Below are 15,430 nucleotides of genomic sequence, written 5' to 3'. Positions count from 1 at the left end.
AAAATATTCTTGTCACACTTGTTATTTAAGCCATATATGTATATGTGTGCATATGTATATATATGGCTTCAATAACATGTGTGACAAGGATATTTGGCTTGGACATACACATACATATGGCTTGGACACTGGTACACAAAAAGTTAAGTAAGTGTTTGCTGTGGTGATGATGATGATGATAATGATCACAGCTTCTCATTTAGTAACTGAGGTAGACCTTCTTTCAGTGAGAAATCAACATGACAAGAATAATATCATCCGATGGGAGCAGCAGAGACAAGTCAATTTTCTGAGCCAATTCAGAATCTGCTATTTGGAAATGACATAATGAGCAACTCTTTCTCAGGATCCTCTTGACTATCAACCAAAAAGGTGGCATCCTTATCATTTATCAGAAGGTATAATAAAAAGTAGATTTGCCTTCTAGCATGTTGTCACACATAAAGCCCTTAGGTTTGGAAAATGAATGGCTCCATTTTGTCTTGGCCTTTACAGCAATTGGAGAGGTATTATACCCCAATTCCAAGGTTATTATCTCTTCAAACTATCAGTATTGCTGTTGTTCTTTATTACCATGTAAATGAGATTAATAGAAGCTACATTTGAATGCTACTCTGAAAGTCAAAAGAGGAATCACTAAATAATAAAATCTTAACAGTGCAGGTAATGCTTACCAGTAAGCTGGCATAAATCTGTATTCATTATTTCAACACAAATTACAGATTGTTTTTCTAGTTAAATAACAAATGTGACAAGGATATTTTAACCAGAATAAGGGTAGTATTTAAACTATCTCATGGAATAATTTTTAAACAAATCATTTTGTTTAAATGCCAGTTACTACCATTGTTCTAAGATAATAGAAAGTTCCTTTACTGCAGCACCTCACTTAGAAAAGAAAAAGAGCTGCGGCCTATAAAGAATGACATAGGAACACTTTTCTTTCTCTCAACGTTTGGAGGTGGAACCTGAGGATAAGAGGAGGAAAACATGTCAATGCATATTTGTACCATGATCCTCCTGCAGCTCTCAGTAGAGAATAGTCGTCCATATACAAGGAGAGATAAATAATAGGTGCTGTCACACTGCATCATTTTTTAGGACAAAGGGACAAACCTGGGGATGTCTGTCAGCAGATCGATTCTGTTGGCTCAGGCTGAAGACCTGCACTGGATTCTTTTGCTGACCTGAGCCCTGTCTCCCATCCTGTATACATGGAAATATATAAGAAGGCAGTGGTGACTTCTGAAAGTACATTTCTCAGAGATGACAACTGAATTACTCCTTCTACTAAGGCAAAGAGCATTAATCCATCCACAAAGCAAAGTTGCCTTCTGTATGTTCAGATGTGCGCACTTTTCTCAGAGAATGGGTGTGGTCAGGACAGCTTCAGTTGCAAATGAAAGAATCCTAACTCAAAGATTAAGTAACAAAGGGATTTTAAAAATATTCACCCAAGTGATGTTCTAGTTTCTGATGTTTCAAGATCCAAGAGCTCAAACAATATGTTCTCAGGACACCAAGCACTCTGTTTCCATCTCCAGTGCTGCTCGCCTCTGCTTGGCTTCCCTTTCAAGAGAATCCTGCCTAGCAGAGCAAGACCCATATGACTCACATGGAACTTAAAGCTCATAATTCTCAAGAAAGAGTGGGGTTTCTTCCCTATAATCTACATCAGTCCTTGAAAGTTGTCTGAGAGGAGGGGCCCCATGATTGAAAAAAATCACAAAAAGTCAGGAGGGCTGCTTCCCCAAACAGGAAAATGCTAGCATACATAAAAGAAGCAGGTGTTTGCTGCATCAGGAAAGATCTTGAATTAAAGATAATTATATTGTCCTGACTTAGAATTCCTAGCCAGGATTAACATGAAGGAGCAGGAATCTTATTTTTTGGAAGGAGACTAGGAAATCATCTTTGCTACTTTAGGAAAAAGAGAAGTCGAACAATTCTTCTTGATGGCCAGTCAATTTAGGAATTTTATATTCCATGCTATGCTGAATTAATAGATGGCCAGTATAGTAGAATTGAAATGTAACTGGCCAACGTTATTGCTCCGAGCTAACCCTTCCTCTCTTTCACTCTATGTTGGTATATCTGGTAGGCTCCTCCAAGCCACCAACAGCCTTCACACTATTACAGGTTGTTTCCACAATAGAATAAAATTACGAAATAAATGAATTCACATTAATGTGCTTTTGGCTTATTGGCCCTCCTGAGTCAGGATGGTGGTGGGAAAAGACAATTATCATCCTCAGAATTTCAGAATACATGCTTTAGTGGTGGAATTTGGTGTTTTGAAGATGCATTTTTCTTCCAAATACTCTGAAATCATAAATTACCCTCTTTGCTTGACTGCAAAACCAATCGTGTTCAGGCTTCTGGCCCCAGTTGGGATTTCAGGAGCATCTTGGCTTTCCAATTAGCTGGTAATGTCTTCCAAATATCTCAAGCTCCTCTTGGTACCAGATAATCTTCAGACATTTTAGTGTGGCATATATTTAGAGGAGAGGAGGAGGGCTTGATAGGGGACTTGTTCTAGGATATCCTACTAAGGCTGATCAAGGATGATCTAATCCAAGGCAGTCACTAGGGAGAAAAGTGAGGAGCCACTTTGCTACCAAAAAGTACAAAGCAGAAGCCATTTCTCTGAAATTGTTTCTGAATGTCAGAGTTCTTATAATAGTATCAATAGTTAACACTCACTGTGTTCTTACTATCTGCCATCCACTGTTCTAAGTGTTTTACATATAATTTGTCATGTGACCAAGCCTTTGCAGACAAGTAACTTACCCAAGGTCACACCCTCAGTGAATGGCAGAAGCCAGAATTTGAAATCACATACTTTTTCTCTAATACTTGTGCCCTTCATCTGAACATAAGTTTTATGTTATACTAATTTAAAACAAACAAACAAACAAAAACAGTAACAAGGCCGACAAAAAGTTAATATACCTATGCCCCATTAATTCATTCATATGCAAAACAAATGTTTGTTCTTCTGTATGTTTTATAATTCTTATTTTTCAATCCTCAGACACGGGACCAGATGTGCAGGAGAAATTGCCATGCAAGCAAATAATCACAAATGCGGGGTTGGAGTTGCATACAATTCCAAAGTTGGAGGTAAAACAGAGGATTGTCCCTATAGCTTGGCATTTTAATGTGAAGCTTACATCACCCATTGTAAATAGGGGAGGGGAGCTTTTCTTTTTAACAACTGGAGGAACAAATTAGTTCCATGCCAAAGTTGCTACAGGACTTGAATATGATTTGCCAGCGAGTCAATAGATATGGATTCCTAGAAAATGGATAGTTGAATATAGCCTATACATCTTTGCAGGAAAAAAAATGTGGAAATGTTGAATAGCATTTGAACCAAATCTAATTTTCTCTATGTTCTGATTTAGAATGGTTTGTTATTGAGTGCTTGCTAAGGAAACAGAAGGAGGAGGTAAATTTAGGCAAAGACTTTTCCTGCCTCTCAATTCTGTAGAAGTTCTTCACTTTATAGAGAAGAACAGCTTTAAAATTAAAAAAAAATACATACTTATTATATTAAATAGCCAAATTTTATCTTTTATAGCAAGGATGTAGAATTTAATTGTTTTCATCAGTGTCCTTATGGGGAAACACATGGTAAGTTGCATTAGGGCAACTGTGGACATTTTAATAAAGAAACGATTTACAAGAATTAGAGAAAACCAACAAGGGGCTAAGAAGTGGTAGGCAGATGTTACCACCTTTAGCCTCAAGGAGCAAAGGGAAGAAGTCAGCAGAAAATAGAGAGGGAAAGCTGTGATCACAGGAGAGAGCCACTGGATAGGCCTTGAGTACAACAACAGAGCCATTTCTAGGCGAAGGGGATTCAGGGGTATAGGCACCTCATTCTCCTCTTGATTCCCACCCTCTTGCTGGTGTCTTCAGTTGGCTGAACCCAATGGGAAGACAGAGCCCATTGATGCAGTCCATGTTCTAATGGAGAAGAGTGGAAAGTGAATCTGCAGGGGCCAAGAGAAAAGAAAAAAACTGTCTCTCCTCTTTATGCTATCCCTACCTCAGGCTTTCATGTTATGTTATAAGCTTCAAGTTTAGTTTGGTTTTCAAAAACCATAATCACAAAAAGAATCAATTGTAGAACATTTCAATTACAATAAAACCCCATTAAACTCTACATGAGTATACCTTGCATTAGGTTATGCATTCCTTTTTAGAAACCAAATAAATATACATCGTGACATGTAATGCATCTTTCGTGAATATAGGGCACTCTTAGAATTTTAAGTGTCATTCCTGATTCCTTTGATACTAACATCTTCAAAGTGTTCTGTTAATTTTTTAAAAAAATGAAGGGAGAAGCACAAATTATGTAATCAGCTAGTAAAAGAATTCACTGTTTTAGTCATAATGAACAAAACAGCTATAGTTTGTGAAAGAATCATCTGATCCCTTCATTTTGTAGAGAAAGAATCAGAAGCAAGCTGCTCAAGGTAATGAAAGCAAGTTTGTGGCAGTGTAGAACTGAAACATAAGATTCCAAGCCTACTGATGTTTTCCATTACTCCATCCTTTGATGGTCTGGCCCCAAATGCATTTTTTACCAATAATCTTCATTTATTAGGCACCTATTGTATGTCAGTTAATTACTCTACAAATATTATAGGCAGTGTATCCTGGTGGTTAACAGATTTAGGAGCTAGATTTGTAGGGTTCAAATTCTGGCTCCCCAGTTTCAAGCTATGTGGCCTTGAGCAAGTCACTATCCCTCCCTGGCCTCAATCTCTCCATTTATAAAGTGAGGAGAATTACGGCACCCACCTCGAATGGTGGTTGTAAGGTTTAGATGAGTTTATACATGTAAAGCCTGTGGATTGGTGGCTGCATATAGACGATCATGAATGCACATGAGCTGTTATTATCATCCCTATTTTACAGTTGAAGAAACTGAGGCACAGAGGGTTAACTGGCTTGCCCAAGATTCCACAGCTAGTAAGAGCAGAGCTGGGATTTTTTTTTTTTTTTTTTTTTAGACAGAGTCTCACTCTGTCGCCCAGGCTGGAGTGCAGTGGCGCGATCTCGGCTCACTGCAAGCTCCGCCTCCTGGGTTCACGCCATTCTCCTGCCTCAGCCTCCTGAGTAGCTAGGACTACAGGTACCCGCCACTACGCCCGGCTAATTTTTTTTTTTTTTTTGTATTTTTAGTGGAGACAGGGTTTCACCATGTTAGCCAGGATGGTCTCGATCTCTTGACCTCCTGATCCGCCCGCCTCGGCCTCCCAAAGTGCTGGGATTACAGGTGTGAGCCACCGCACCTGGTCGATTTTTTTTCTAAATGCATTTTTTTTTTTTTGAGACAGAGTCTTGCTCTGTTGCCCAGGCTGGAGTGCAGTGGTTGCAACCTTAGCTCACTGCAACCTCTGCCTCCCGGGTTCAAGCATTTCTTGTGCCTCAGCCTCCTGAGTAGCTGGGATTATAGGTGCATGCCAGCATGCCCGACTAATTTTTGTATTTTTAGTAAAGATGGGGTTTCTCCATGTTGGCCAGGCTGGTCTTGAACTCCTGGCCTCAAGTGATCCACCCACCTTGGCCTCCCAAAGTGTTGGTATTAAAGGCATGAGCCACTGCGCCTGGCCCTAAATGCATTTTTGAACAATTTCTTTTTTACAAATACAACTTTCACTGATCATATCAATTTCATATCATTTTACCTTTGCTCCATAGTAAATAAGTGTGAAAATCTAAGGCTGTGCACTTTATTGCATTATGAGCCTGAAGCCAGAAATAACCAGGTAGCTGCCTGTAATCTGTCCAGATTGTTTTTGCCTTCCTGGCTCTTGAATTCATAAGTCTGATGACGGGTGACAGCCTGTTGGAAAGCACAAAGAGCTACCGCACCTACATTGTCCTGATGAAAAATGATTCCCCTTGGGGGTGAAATCCATGGCAATGATTTCATCCTTGAGATTATTTAGAAGAATAGGAAGCATGTTCCTTGAAAATGTTTCTTAGCAAACACATGAAAGGATGGCCTCTGGGTTATTTTTAATCAGGGCTTAGAAACAAAAGTGCTTTCCCTATTTGTTAGTTTCCTGTCGTGACTAGATCTTTTGAAGCTACATGTTTCCTGTCCAGAGTCCTTGTGTGGCGTAGACTGGGCCACAGCCATTTGTGGGACAGCCATGAGGAGGTGCATCACAGGAGGGCTGCTTGGAGGGTCTTTCTGAAAGCTGGTCTGTCATTTAGTTGGGGTGGGAGGGAGGGCAAACATTTTGTAATTGACAACAATCACGGCCACTTCCTCTCATCCAAGGATGCTGCTCCACTTCAGACTCAATGCCCAGAGCTTTTGCTGGGAAGAGAGCCTTGAGTGGGACCAAAAAAAAAAAAAAATTACAGCTGCCTACACAGTGCATAGTATTATCTCTAAAGTGCGACCAAAAAGCTTATGGGGGCAGCGACATGTTCCTTCCTTCTGTGGTGTCAGTAGCTGGGTTACAGAAATTGGGGACATCTATCTAGTAGTTACCTGGTTTTTGACTCTTAAAATCCTTTAAAAATACAAATAGTAAGAGTATTGGGCTTTTGTCCATGTACATACTGACATCAACCTTTGTGTGTGTTTGTTTATTTTGTTTCTCAGGCATAAGAATGCTGGATGGCATTGTGACGGATGCTATTGAGGCCAGTTCAATTGGATTCAATCCTGGACACGTGGATATTTACAGTGCAAGCTGGGGCCCTAATGATGATGGGAAAACTGTGGAGGGGCCTGGCCGGCTAGCCCAGAAGGCTTTTGAATATGGTGTCAAACAGGTAAGATGCTTTACACAGACCCACATGAAATGAAACCTGACCATCTGGATATGAGGAGAAGGAAAGAACACTTAGGTTACATGGAATAACATTGTTGTGGATTTCTTAACAAAGTCCTTTACAATTTTAAATGCACTTAGAGGGCCAAATCATTCTTCAGAGGGATGGGAGTTAAGGCTTAAGAAAGTTTTCCCTATTTGTGGCCAGGCGCGATGGCCAAGGGAGGCAGATCAATTGAGGCCAGGAGTGGCCAATATGGAGAAACCCCACCTCTACTAAAAACACAAAAATTAGCCAGGTGTAACTAGGTTGCACTGTTCTGCAACCTAGTTTAGACAGTGAAACTGTGGTCTCAACTTAGACGCCTATAGTCCCAGCTACTCGGGAGGCTGAGGCACAAGAATTGCTTGAACCCAGAAGGCGGAGGTAGCAGTGAGCTGAGATTGCAGCATTGCACTCCAGCCTGGGTGACAGAGTGAGACCCTGCCTCAAAACTAAATATAAATAAATAAAATGAATTTTCCCTATTTGGGTCTCAGGTTGAATGGAAATTTATTACTTTTAGCATATTTATTTTAAAAGTGCTTCTGGACATTTCTTTCTCCTTACTCATTTTCCTGCTGCTTTTGGGTTTTTACACTAGTAAAAAACTACCCAGACTTCTTCCAAGCGCGGAAATGCTTTTCAGATATAGAAACGTGTTGCCTTCTGCTCTGCACGTGCCTGTTGAATACCTGTGCCTTGGTTGGATTGCTCTGTCACTTGGGTTTACTGTATTCTTGCACAGATTCTAAAGCCTTGTGCTCCACAAGATGAAACAAAAGTAGAAACTCTGGAGAGCACAAATTGAAAAATCATAGAAAGGGCGGCTTTGACGAGTTCCATTCAATTGAAGAGTCCCTTTTAATGCAGCTGCAAGGCAGATCTGAATAATTCCTAATTTTGTCATTCTATCAGTCAGCCAGAAGATTGAAGCAGAAAGAAAGAGAGGAAGTTCAAAGATTTAAGTGCAGTGACATAAACTAAGAGAAGGGTGGAAAAATATGAGCAAGTGCAAAACGCTAGATTATGAATCTGCATAAGAAAGAAAAGCGTGTGCTCAGCCCTACCCCAGGAGGGCCCAGAGACTGGCAGGGCCAGAGTCCAGTGGCTTATAATACACAGCCTTGTGAGATTTCCAATATCGAAGCCAAAAGATCTGGAATTGAAAATACATCCCAAATAGCTGTCTCTGAGAATTTCACACATGTAGTCGTTGGGGATTTTATTGGGATATAACAATGACCCCAATAGATGATAACAGATAATATGCATTCTGGCTTTTCCTTTAGGGGAGACAGGGGAAGGGGTCCATCTTCGTCTGGGCTTCGGGAAACGGGGGGCGTCAGGGAGATAATTGTGACTGTGATGGCTACACAGACAGCATCTACACCATCTCCATCAGCAGTGCCTCCCAGCAAGGCCTATCCCCCTGGTACGCTGAGAAGTGCTCCTCCACACTGGCCACCTCTTACAGCAGCGGAGATTACACCGACCAGAGAATCGTATGTTGCTTTTGTCTAATTCTCTCTGCTTAGTTAGGAGAGCGTGGCATGCATGTGAAATGATTCCCCTAACTGACCTTTGGTACGATTGATTCGCTTAAGCTTGATGTCTCAGTTGGGGAAACTCACACTTACTCACTTGAAAGGCTGGCATCCATCAGAAAGTTTTCTCTCCAGGGATAATGACACTTCTGCCAAGATGATCTTCCCCTCTGTCATTTTTAAACCCAGCCTTGAGAAGCCACCAAACCTGTCATTACACACAGCGGAGACTCCAAATGTCTTTTCTGCTTGTCTGATGCCTCCGTGGAAACAGCCTTAAAGGAGATTTCAGGGTTGTAGAGGCTTTATCACCCTTGTACTTGCTGATCCTTTAACAGCAGGGATATAGTCTGACCTGCCCTGTAGCAGATGATAAAAATACAGAGTCTACACCAGCTATGTCTCCTAAGAATGGATGACCTGCAGGAAAATAGCAGTTTCAGTGTCCCCTGAGGTGAACTGCTCAGCATCTGGGTAAGCAGCTCGGGGAGGTCGTATGCTCAGAGAGCTCCTCCAGCCCACGCTTGCCTGTGCCTTTGCTTCCATGAGTCAGACGGCCAAGGGCAATTATTGGATTTCCCTTCAAGGGCATGACGATGGAGGGGCATTTAGGGGCTTTGAGAACAAAGGGAGGCACTTTTAATTTAAAAAATGTAAGGCCCCCAATTTAACTCCTGACACAGAAAGGACCAACTAGCTAAAGTATATAGATCCTATCTCAGTGAAATAGCAGGTCATGATCTAATTAGAGGGTGGGTGAACCCTATAATAATGACCTTGGAATGTGTGCAAGATTCCTATTAATGGCATCTCAACAAAATTGTCAACACGAACATCTTCTTCATACAGGATCACTTCTGCAAGCTAGTTTAGACAGTAAAGCTGTGGTCTCAACTTAGAAGTGTGGGCCTGCTTCTCACGCGCATCTCTTCAGCTACTCAAGTAATAGACAGTGGCATTCTACCCAGGGGTTTTTATGGCAGGCACATTTTATAGGGTTTGAAAGGGGCATATCAGACATCTGCCCCACTTGTCTTCAGAGCCCCTGGCTGTTGTCATTTCCCTGGGTGTCCAGAGCTGCCTTTAGAAAATGGCCTGTTGAGCATTTCAGAATCACCATTTCACAGACTGTTCCTTATCTTGGGTACCCTGCACTGAAGCAGAAGAAAGATTTTCTATCTTTGTAAAACTCCCTCCTTAAGAAAGCCAGCCTTAGGAGAGACAGCTGGTGGATTCTATTTGAGACAGTCTCAGTAACATAACCTTTTTCTTACGCAAACCTTTTCCTCAGCATAGTCATCTCTGGGGGCTTGCTTGCGTCAACAGGTAAAAAGGGCAACCTTGCTTCCGCAGCCCTCTGAGGAGCAGAGCCATCATAACTTGAGAAATTCAGCAACTCCAAGCAGGAAGCCAATGGAGGTGATAATAGAACAAATTATTTTTTTACACCTCCCTCCCACACATCGAAATCTCGAGCTAGAACTTCAGTGCTGGAGCCTGGGTGGGTGTCTTGTTAGTAATCCCTTGGCCCAACCAGCAGCGCCGTGGTCCTTAAGGCAGACAGGAAGTCTTTTCAGTTTCTTCCCTTCATCTCAGCAATCTCTTCATTACCCTAAAGTTAGCCAGGGTAATTCCTTACTTGCAAGAAAATTATGTAAAACTACTTTCACAGAGAACATCTCGGGTAAGTCTCAGCATATGAGTCAGAAAATATAAATCACATTTTACAGATGGGGAGCCAAATGACTTGCCCGAGGACAATTCTATTAAGTAGCAGTTAGAGAATTTGAACCCAGAACTAAGTCCAGCACACTTTTCATTTTAAAGACCCATCGTTTTCCTCAAAGTGTAAATGTGGACACCAACTCACAGGTATCAAATCTAGTTCAACAGTGAGTGCAAACTACATACTAAGCATTTTTTGTGCAAGTAGTTCAAATGGCTAAGGCCAGGATGTCTTCATATCCTTGGGCTGAAGAGGCAGCCAAATGTCAATCTGAAGGCAAAAGGGAATTTTGTATGAGACAGAATTTCTAAATATGCCAGACCAAACACAATGGACCCGATGATTAATGGGCCAGCATGATTCACAGTGATTTTGAAACTTTGTTTTTTATAGACAGCATTTCGTTTGGGAATCTCAGAAAAGAAAATATTCATAGTGGGAGTACTTCATTCCCAGAAAAGGCATCTTGCTGCCAGAATTATAGAGAAGTTGCATATAGAGGGTGAACTAAAATATCAGCAGATGGCAAACATCCGCCTGTGGTTTAGAGGAGAAAGTAGGCAATCGAATCAGCTGAGTTTCCTGGTCATAGCAGATGCAGCCTTTGGTACAGTTAACCCCCAAGACAGGCCCACACTCCTCACGTGTTCTCCCTGCCTTTCTCTCCTTCCTGACGTCATCCAGACGAGCGCTGACCTGCACAATGACTGCACGGAGACGCACACAGGCACCTCGGCCTCTGCACCTCTGGCTGCTGGCATCTTCGCTCTGGCCCTGGAAGCAAAGTAAGGCCCAGAAAGCTTCTAATCACCTTTACGAAGGCTGATTCTCCTTATTTTTAATAACACTTTTTTTTCTGAATACATGGTTACAGAAGAAATTTTGGAATACTGCAAATAAAGATAAGCTCTTTCCTGCCACTTCGAGGTCACTAACCATAGTTAACATCTCAATGTAGATTTAATACACACACATCTTACAAAATTGGGATCTTAATATAGACATTATTTTGTAATCTGTTTTTAAAACCCATTCTACAATATATTAAACATACTTTCTCCTGTCTAAATCAATATGCTTTGACCTTTAAAACTCATGCTATCCCTCAAGTCTTCTTCCCACTCAGCTACAACGCCTTTTGTTTATTCTCTTCCGGCAGGATTTTGTTTAAATAGTTTCCAGTGGGCAGTATTAGGAACAAGTTTAAAAAACTCCTTTCTTTGAATATGTAAGCCTAGTCCTGGAGCTGATATAACCACATCAGGGGACATGAGATTTAAAGGCAGGAGTTTTATATTTTCACAGTGCTCCATTGTATAAACACAAATTTCCTTAAAGTCATCTAATCATGCTCAGACACCATTGTCAGTAAATATTAGTTGTCATCTCTGACAATTTCCTCAGGATAAACACTCAGAATTGGAATTTCTGGGTCAAAGGGCAAGCATGTTTTAATGATTTTGATATATATTGACAAGATGCTGCCTTGAATGACTATACCATTTTATATTCCCTCCAGGAATATATGTGTGAAAGTGCCAGTTTCCAAAACCCTTGTCAAAACTACTTTTATTATCTTTTAAAATATTTGCTATGTTGATAGGTGAAAACGGTATCTCATTTTAATATGCTTGTATTTAATTACTAATGAAGCTCAATATTTCATACCCTTCAGCTCTTTGTCTTCTGGGGTTGCTTCTTTATGGCCTTAGTTTTGTTTTATGGCCTTGGTTCACAAAAGCTAGATGCTTTATAAGTTTGACATTTACCTTTTAATTTGTTTCTATGTAATTTTTAATGAAATGTAGTTAATATGTATGTAGTTATGTTTGTCAGTCTGTTTCTTTAAGGCTTCTTCCTTTGCTTTTATGCTCAGAAAAATCTTCACAACCCCAAATTAGATAAACATTTATTTATATGTCTTTTATTATGGTTTCTTTACCATATTTGAATTCTAAATCCCTCTGGAATTTATTTTAGTGTATGATGTTAAAAAAAGATTTAACTTTTTTTTTCTCATAATTACCCAATAGTCCAATACTTAACACAGAGGAAAAAAATTGAACTGTCTCACACTGCACATCACAGCTTTTTATGTGTCCTCATTCCTGCTTTCTGATGTGTGGTGACAGTGAATCTTGAAATGTCAAGTCAGATGCTATGGTTGCATATTAGAAGAAGTGATTAAACTTGTAAATTACTATTATCCTTCCTAATAAGGAGATTATCCTAGAATAAATTACATATTCTCTAGAGAGAGAAAAAAGCAGTGTCCTGATGTCATGTTCAGTAGACTCAGTTCGTAATAACAGAAAGGAAAAATATCTTGGCCTTTGCCATGACTGGAAAAGCCCTGAGGTTCCTGAGCCTTTGTCCAGGAGAGTCCAGTTTATCTCTAGGATCCCTGGGGCTTTCTATGGAGATGGGGTATATTCCTGGGTATCTCGGCTGTGAGATGGCTACAGTGGCTAAGCAAGGAAGTCTAGCAAGGCTCTTACCAAGAGTCCACCTACTTGGAGGGGCTGGCAAGATGTTTGGTAAGGGAAGAAGTAAATTAAGGTGCTCAATTAGAAATAGATATTGGGCCCTCCAGAAAAGCTATGTTTAGAATCTAAGTTCACTTACAATAGGAAGTAGATGGACAAAAGACAAAAATCTATGAACACAAGCTGAGACTGGCATCAGCAGATCCAAATTAACCGAGAAATAATTGTCCAAGCAGTGAAAATTGCAAGGAACACCTGGCTTCAAGTTCTAGCTCTACCACTAGCTATGTGGCCTTTGGCAAGTTAATTTACTTGTGGGGTTCAGTCTTTCCATCTATAAAATGAAGGGGTCAAACGAGACCTTTTTTTACAAACTTCTTCTCTTCCTAAGATTCTCAGAGTTGAGATTGAAAATGTCAGCCTGTATAGGTAATCCAACATGAATTGTTGGGGTCAGTGATGAGGGGTCTGGACCGGAAGAAAATAGGGTCCTATGGATTATAGGATCCTGTGCAACAGACTTATTATATTTAAGATTTCAAAACACAGACTACTACCCCAGGGAGCTGTTAAAAGAAAGCAATCTTAAAATTTTATGTCTAGAGCCCTCCTTCTCTATCCAACACCTGTCAGATGCATGTAAATATAACTAGCCGTGCCTAGCCCATCCTTGTATAGTGACCAATATAGTAGAAATATCCATCTGCTGAACAGAAGTAATGTCAATTTTATGTAAGAGCTGAAATTGTAAAAGTGCAATCCTCGGTTTCTAAAACCTCAAGGCTTCTTTTTCTGTATAGCAGAAAATGACCCTATACAGAAAATAATCCTTTCCTCTTCTTTTTCTTTTGGAGACAGTGTCTCACTCCGTCACCCAGGCTGGAGTGCAGTGGCACAATCTCGGCTCACTGCAACCTCAACCCCTCGGGTTCAAGAAATTCTTATGCCTCAGCCTCCCGAGTAGCTGGGATTACAGGCATGTGCCACCATGCCTGGCTAATTTGATCCTTCTTTTTTCTATATAGGAGAAAATGATCTAGGAATGATCTAGCCTCATTAATCTCAGTCTCTGATGGACAGTCTCTAAAGCAGGTGTTTCATTTCTGTGAAACACTCAGATGGGTTCCAAGGGGTCCACGAATCTCTTTGCAACTAAATGCAGAATTGCTTATAAATGTATGTATGGCATATTTCTGGGGAATGGCTTATAGGTTTCACCAGATTCTCAGTGTTCGTGATTTAAGAGATATTAAGAGTCTATGATCTCCCAGGTGCATATCATAAGAATTTAATTCCCTTCATTTTGACTCAATTCATCAGTAAAATAAGTATGACTGATCTATCTTAACATTTATATCCTTACTGCCAAGGTACATAGAGGTTATTAAGGTTTCTGTTCTCAACTGAACATTTTTCTGAACTCTATTCAATTGTCTATACCAAAGCTGAATGCCAGAATTTCTAGACATGTGACCAAGCTTTATCACAAGGCACTCAAGAATGAGAAAATCATTTAATCATGTGCCATCCCACAGGAACAACTATGGAGACTGAAGAGCCCTTGCCTAAACTTATCAAGAATAATGGCACCCAATATTGATTAGGTTCTTACTGTAGATGAGACACAGCTGGCCTCTTTATATACAATATTAATTATAACCCTTACAACATTCTTATGACATAGAAATTATTAATTTCACCTACAAATGGGAAAAAATAAGGCTTAGAGAGGTTGAGATATATAACCAAGATCCCACAAAGAAATTCAAACTCAAGTCTCTCTGACTGCAAAGGCTGTGCTATCAGCAACCACACCTTGCAGCCTCCCACAGCCCTGTGAGGGAGAGGCAATGTTGAATGGCAGCCTATCATCTCCTCAAATAAAGGAGGGTTCGGAAGATTGAGGCTGATAAATGAACATGCATTTATGAGTTTCTTATAAGTTTTCTGTCACAAGCAGACTACTCAATATGCTGTGTTAAATGTTATATAGCCAGAGTATTGGGGAATGGGAGGAGAAAAGGAAAGGAGAAGGAATGGTTTCTGGCTGAATACTCACAAAGAAATACTTTCCTTCCCCAAAGCGATGTTTCTCAAGTGCCAGCATATATAGTCATCACCTGGGGAGTTTATTTAACATGCAGGTTCCCAGGTCATTTTGCCAGCAACTATTCAGACCTTGTATCTGCCTAGGAGTTTCTGGTATTCAACCTAGGAATTCCTTTTTTAACAAATCTCCCAGGCACTTTTTAATGCTAGTAATACCTTAACCAAGTTTTGAGAAACAAATGCTATAAAGAGTTACTTTTACCGCTGTGTTTTCCTACAACCTCATCCACCTGTGTTTGTGTAGAAACCCATTAGGGTAGTTAGTAGGTGTATCTTGGAGATAAATATACTAAGAGAAGAAGGAATTCCTTGCATAAATGTTTGTGGCACTATTATTATTATGTAGTGAGTATACCTAGCTGTAGAAAATAGCCTCAGCCTTCTGAGGAGAGATCAAAAGAATCAGAATAATTTTTAATAGGTGAGGAAAATTCTGAAGTGAACCATTGAATCCCTTCACACCTTTGGAAATATTAAACAAACAGATAAGCCAAACTTGTGGTCTTATTAAAACCTGGAGAAAGAGAAATGGACTTTCAATGCTGCATGAAACCTTTGGAAAAAAATCACAACAAAAAATTCTTGACTTAGTGGGTTGTGAAATGTTAGAAAGTCCAAGTTAGAAAAATTTTAAGATCTAGGCTAATTTAGGTATGATTAGAGGCTGAACCAGATAGCTCCTAAGACTTTTCACTCTGGAATTTTGTCTCCAA

At 40.2% G+C, this 15,430-nt stretch overlaps 1 protein-coding gene across 2 annotated transcripts in view; it reads left to right on the top strand.

The window, feature by feature from the left end:
- The window catches only part of PCSK1 (proprotein convertase subtilisin/kexin type 1), a 42,625-nt gene that overhangs the window by 14,157 nt on the left and 13,038 nt on the right, over positions 1 to 15,430 (top strand). For both annotated transcript variants that reach the window (XM_004042287.4, XM_055387210.2), the window contains exons 6-9: positions 3,035 to 3,123; positions 6,638 to 6,810; positions 8,142 to 8,354; positions 10,807 to 10,907. In XM_004042287.4, the coding sequence (XP_004042335.3) occupies positions 3,035 to 3,123; positions 6,638 to 6,810; positions 8,142 to 8,354; positions 10,807 to 10,907 (576 nt within the window). The remainder of the gene's footprint in view (positions 1 to 3,034; positions 3,124 to 6,637; positions 6,811 to 8,141; positions 8,355 to 10,806; positions 10,908 to 15,430) is intronic.

Source organism: Gorilla gorilla, chromosome 4, assembly GCF_029281585.2.
Source record: "Gorilla gorilla gorilla isolate KB3781 chromosome 4, NHGRI_mGorGor1-v2.1_pri, whole genome shotgun sequence".
Lineage (NCBI taxonomy): Eukaryota > Metazoa > Chordata > Mammalia > Primates > Hominidae > Gorilla > Gorilla gorilla.
This window is presented reverse-complemented; position numbering and strand designations above follow the sequence as displayed.